This window comes from Cicer arietinum, chromosome 6 (genome assembly GCF_000331145.2).
Source record: "Cicer arietinum cultivar CDC Frontier isolate Library 1 chromosome 6, Cicar.CDCFrontier_v2.0, whole genome shotgun sequence".
Lineage (NCBI taxonomy): Eukaryota > Viridiplantae > Streptophyta > Magnoliopsida > Fabales > Fabaceae > Cicer > Cicer arietinum.
This window is the reverse complement of record NC_021165.2, coordinates 56,188,372-56,194,508: the sequence shown is the minus strand read 5'-3', so window position 1 is coordinate 56,194,508 and position 6,137 is coordinate 56,188,372. Positions and strand designations below refer to the sequence as shown.

Here is a 6,137-nt window from a genome sequence, read left to right as displayed (position 1 = left end):
GTAAAAAAAAGTTATGTCAAAATAGATGATTCTTTCAATTTTTAATGTACTTTTTTTTTTTTTAATTTAATTAATACTATTTGAATCACTTTTAATGTAATATCTTCTATTATGAATTAATGATTTTGATAATGCATCAATACTTAATAATTTTTTTTAATAAAAATAATATTTCCTTTCATTTATTTTATATATATTTTTTTTAATATATATAAAATGATTAAATAACTGAGTTGTTCCTAGAGGGAGTATTAGAAAGTCCAAACATATATTGTAGATTTTTTTTTTTTTTTTTGCAAAAGGAAGGGTTCTAAAGGGTTGGCTGTGCTATTACGTCACCACCACCAATACAACCCTTAAAAAATTATTTACTATGTTATGTCACTTATGTTATGTATCCCTTTAAGATTAGTGATTGGTCTATATGCTCATAGTTCTTCTTCTCTCTTTCTTCTCTTTATATCTCTATAGATCTTATCTTGTATAAGAAGTTTGCAAAATAAATAGAAAGAGCTAGACTCTTCTAGAGATAAAAAAAAAAAAATAGAAAACCCTTAGATTTTCTTCTTCACTTGTTTTTGTTCATTTGAGTCTCTATCAATTGCTGGTAGAAATAATTAACCAGTTTCTTGCCATTACCTCTTCCATTTTTCCACCACCTTTTTTGGCTCTAATAAAGCTTTTCCACCAATTCAGCTCAACCGAAAGTGAAAGACAGTGAGCTAGATGATGTGATGATTCTATTGTTTTTGCGAGAAAACAAAGACAAGTATCATTAGGGTTTTGTTTTTCTTATTATTTAACCCTATTTGTCTTTGCATTCTCTTCTTCTTCTGTTTTTTTCTTCTTTCTTGCACTTTTCTTTTCAATTTGTTTTTGTTGTTTTCCTTGGGATCTGATCCGACAAGTAGAAGACAAAAAAGTTTAAAGGGTTCAATTTCCGAGGAGTTATAGTTATATCTATGTTGGTTGGTTGGTTGGTACTATTTGAACTTTTTTATAGTACCTGTTTTGTCTTTGAATATCTTTGTCTGATTTAGGAGCTTCTTCTCTATTTTTTGGAGTGAATTTGAGATATAAATATATATAGATATATTCATCAACTAATATTTGGAGGAAGATCTGTGACTACACCAACTTGCTACTTGATCTGTGAGCTCTCTTAAATCTTAACAGTTGTTGTTTTCTATTTGTTTATTTTATTGCTTTTTGTTTTTTGTTTTTAAAAAAAAAATCATCAATTGGTGCTTTTTAATAAGTGATAAAATTTAAAATATATCTTTCTCTAATTTATCACGACATTATTTTGTAAATGAACAAAATAATTAGTGTTGTATTCAAATATATTATTTATATCTTTAGTTTTGGTAACTAATTTTATTTTTTCTAATTCTGTCTTTCTTCTAAAGAATTTATGTGTGCAATCTTTTCAAGAGAGATTGAAAATTAACTTTATACACTGTAGATCTTGATTGCTAGAAATCCTAAAAGAGATAAAAAGAGATTTCGCATTTATTTTGCTATTCTCACCCTTTATTAAAACCCCTATGTTTTATTTTGCTTAAGAATATGTAAAACGCAATAAGATTCAAGCATGAACTTTATCCTTTAGAAGTATGGGTGATAAATTAGTGGGAATCACAATGAGTGGAAATCACTTGTATGTTCATCTAGTACTAGTAAGTATTGTGCATGTCTATAACATGTGTGTTGACTGTGTAAACATTTTCACATGCATAATCATCACGATCATGCTTTTTATACATGTATATATATGTCATATATATCATGACACAATATTATTCGAAGCAAAATTTTATTAATTCTATTTTTTCATCATTTCCAATATTTGTTAAAATTAAATTAAACTATATTATCACATTTTGATGACATGGAAGGTGAGTATATACACTAATTAGTTATTATGTTTCTATTTATTTATTTTATATGAAATTTAGGTTTTAAATTTATGCTCATTAATCTCAAAAGCAAAAAAATCGAGTCAAGAATAATAGTTTAAATGGTCTTGTTAACATGTGCCATAACTATTATAAAAATAGAGTTTTTTATTGAAAACAAACACTTTTTAAATTTTAAATGAGTTGAATGCATAAATTTTAAAATAAAATTTCTACATATGATACCTTAAAATATGTCCTTGTGGCATAGGTTAGCATTTACCATAAATATATAGAACAATGAGTACAATGAATACTCTAATCTAATCTATTATGATTATTTATATTTTGATGTCAATTTGTAGGAGTTATGATAATTTCCTTTAGTCAAAACCCATCCCATAAACATTCAAAGCTAATGTTACATGAGTGAAAAAACTAATACTAATGACCATAACCATATTTTTTTTAATTATTAAAAATTAAAAATTAAAACTTGAAAATTGAAAAGACCAAAATAGCCTTATCAAGCGGAAGAGTTATTTGGCTGAGGTTTTACTCCTTTCCTCTCATAGTAAAATACATATTTTATTCCCTAACACTAAAGTTTGGAAATATAGTCTATTATTTTGCAAATCAAATTCTTTAACAATGCCTTTTTTCTACATATATATATTAAAGATAATACAAAAGATATTTCAATCGTAATGCACCATTATCATAATACAAAATAAAATAAAAATACATAAACAAATATTACAAAAAATTGGATCCATGCACCATTATCAAATTATTTAAATTTGGTCATGCACCAAATTACACGGTGGAATTTTCTAATTTAATTTGATATATGTTTGCAGGACTCAAAATAAAATAGGAGAATATGAATAATTTTTCTCATGTTCCCCCGGGTTTTAGGTTCCATCCCACAGATGAAGAACTTGTTGATTACTACCTTAGGAAGAAAATTGCTTCAAGAAGGATTGACCTTGATGTCATAAAAGATGTTGACCTTTACAAAATTGAACCATATATATATATATATATATATATCTAGCATATGGCCGTCTTTATATAGTACTGATTCAAATATAGACTTCACTGTTTTTAATAAATTATAATTAATTATTATATATATATATATATATATTATTTTATTTTATTATTATTATTATTATTATTATTATTATTATTATTATAAAATTTGTTTTTTATCAGAAAGAGTAAAGGTCTACCTTTTGACTATATTTTAGAGGTTCACATTAACACACCCTTAATTCAAAAGGTATGTTATATATATAAATATTTTTTGTTGACTTGTGTGATATATTTTTCTTTGTTTGAATTTAAAGAGATTTGCAGAATTGGAACAGAAGAACAAAATGAATGGTATTTTTTTAGCCATAAAGATAAGAAGTATCCAACTGGAACAAGAACAAATAGAGCAACAACTGCTGGATTTTGGAAAGCAACAGGAAGAGACAAAGCAATTTATAGTAAGCATGATTTGATAGGGATGAGGAAAACCTTAGTGTTTTATAAAGGTAGAGCTCCAAATGGACAAAAATCAGATTGGATCATGCATGAGTATCGACTTGAAACAGATGAAAATGGCACACCACAGGCAAGTGATGAAATCATTAATCTTTTAAAACAAAATATATACTTAGACCTTCCCTTTATTCTCTACCATATATAAGAAACAAAAATAAAATAAAATTAGTTTTCTAATTTGGCGTTTCTATCACAACTTATGTAGTTATTTTAAATTTCAATTGCATTTGTAGTTTTTGCTATTGGTAATGTTCATTGTCAAATACAATTGATAATGTCTTCTTGACAATGGTGATTGTACAAACATAATTGAAATTTTCCAAAACCCTAATTGTTATAGTTCTCTAAAGTTCTACTGGATATGCAAGCTACTTTTGTTCTTGTAATGGAACATGTCTAAGAAAATATACAAAATCCTTTTATTGCATCTTCAATTTTCAATATTATATAAAACCTAAGAGTCACATTGAGTTTATTTTGTAATTAGAAAATCATAGTCACCTTGAGTTTATTTACAAACAATTTGAAAATCAAGAGTAAATATTTATTGTAACGGTTCAAATACTCCTTATACTCATTTTTAATATATATTGCTTATACAAATAAAAAATAAAAAATTCCTATACGATAAATATATTGACAATACAAAAAATATATGTCAATATATATATCTATATATAATAAATATTATAAGAATTAAATTAATGAAAAAAAATTAGAGACAAAAAATGTAAAACTCTTACGAAAATCTATAGTTGTATATTTAATTTTGTTTTTTATTTAATAGTGAATCTTGAAATAGAAAGGAACCGAATAAAAGAAAGAAAAGAAAGACTAAGGAGCATTGTGTTGACTTAATATTATACTAACCTTTCATATTGATAAATTTGTGTAAACCTTTGGCAAATATTTTTGTTATTACATTAAATATCTGCTAAACTTTATTTGATCAGGAAGAAGGATGGGTAGTGTGTAGAGTATTCAAGAAAAGAGTAACAACAATGCGCAAAGTGATGAGTGAACATGACTCCCCTTCTTGGTATGATGACCAACTCTCTTTCAATATGCAAGACATGGTTGACTCACCAAATCAAACCTCTTATCAATCAAATTTGGTTTACCAACAATTACCATTATACCCTTGCAAAAAAGAGCTTGAACATTTACAATTCCAATTGCCACGTGACCAATTTCTTCAACTACCACTTCTAGAGAGTCCAAAACTTCTTCAACCTAATTCTTCAACCAATTTAACCTCTAATAATCCTATGATTCCAACATTCAATGCTCTTAATCTTCCTTCATCAATATTGATAGAAGAACAACAAGTCCTACAAAATGGTCAACAAAATCTTCATCATGGTATTGTGTATGGGAATAATTGCCATGAACAAAATGTGGATGATCAAGTTACTGATTGGAGGGTTCTTGACAAATTTGTTGCTTCACAACTTAGTCAAGATGGTTCAAAAGACAACAATAATAACATGTTTCATGGCACGGATGACAATAGCAATGTTCAATTCAGAAATTTGGAGAAACAAGAAATGGTGCATGAAATTAATGCATCAACATCAAACTCAAGCTGCCCAATTGATTTGTGGAAATAGTTGGTTATTATGGGTACATACTAATTATAGGGTACTTAGCTATAATTTATAAAATTAAAACATTGCATGCAATTAAATACTGTTTAAATTGTTGTACATAATAAACTTATAAATGGCTATAACTATAACATTTATGTGGAGTGATTCTATAGCTCCATGCCTCTAGATGATTCTAGAATTATATTGAAATTTCATGGAATGGTCACATAGAACTAAAAAATTCACAGTTGTGTGTGTGTCTGTGTGTGACTTTCATGTGGTATCTACCAATTTGTCTCTGTATCAAAAAAAAAATCACATTTTCATAAAGATTGAAACCTTTGCAGGGTTATTATTGTAATTTACTATGAGTGATATATGGCTCTACTACTATGCTATGTAAGCCAAAATATAACAGCTACATCCGCTGTTTTTATTGGATTAATTAATTGACCGAGTTGGTCGATATATATGTACTAGAATTAAGACAAAGATTTGTTTGTTTGTTTGTTTTTAATATTTTCTTTGTTAATTTTGAATGTCTATTTAGCATTTTGTAATGCTTACTTAATAAGTTTGTATATGGTTTGTGTCTTCTTTATTATATATAATAAAAAAAAAAATTTGCATAGAATTATAAAAAAAAAAGGTAATTAATCATTATAGATATCTCATTACTGGTTTAACTATTGAAGTTGGATTGAGTTCAACATTATTAAGGTTTTCGAGGGTACGGTTTGCAATTATATATGTGTTTGGACATCTTCATTCTTTAAATTAGATTTTAAAACCCTTTTAACATTTACATCATAAACGGCTTTGTTATAGTCACTTCTTTCCTTGGAAACAAATTTGAAGTATATATAATGATTCGTGATGGTCCATACAGGATGTCAAACTTATTTGCTAATTAAGACAAAATTAAGATTTTCAAACTTATATGTTTATCAATATTTAATTAATCACAAATTTTGGAAGAATGTAAACGTTTGTATTATTTACATACCAAAAACTTATAGTCACTAATTTATCAATTTTTACCTTTGAGGTTGTGTGACTTGTGCGAAAAATAATATCATATTTTGGGATAATTTTA

General features: G+C 26.6%; 1 protein-coding gene across 1 annotated transcript; it reads left to right on the top strand.

The window, feature by feature from the left end:
* The first annotated feature begins 388 nt into the window (after nt 1-388).
* On the top strand, nt 389-5,599 carry LOC101509589 (NAC domain-containing protein 7). Its single transcript, XM_073369895.1, has 4 exons — nt 389-1,152; nt 2,759-2,930; nt 3,240-3,522; nt 4,406-5,599. Exons 2-4 carry the CDS (start codon nt 2,782-2,784, stop codon nt 5,060-5,062), a joined length of 1,089 nt encoding a protein of 362 aa, XP_073225996.1. The 5' UTR covers nt 389-1,152; nt 2,759-2,781; the 3' UTR covers nt 5,063-5,599.
* Nucleotides 5,600-6,137: the final 538 nt, after the last annotated feature.

Excerpts from the sequence above, each read along its gene's own strand:
- LOC101509589 (XM_073369895.1), top strand. The coding sequence starts at position 2,782 with ATGAATAATTTTTCTCATGTTCCCCCGGGTTTTAGGTTCCATCCCACA. Across the intron at positions 2,931-3,239 it reads CTTTACAAAATTGAACCATA|TGAATTTAAAGAGATTTGCA; the intron begins TATATATATATA and ends TTTTTCTTTGTT. Across the intron at positions 3,523-4,405 it reads ATGAAAATGGCACACCACAG|GAAGAAGGATGGGTAGTGTG; the intron begins GCAAGTGATGAA and ends TTATTTGATCAG.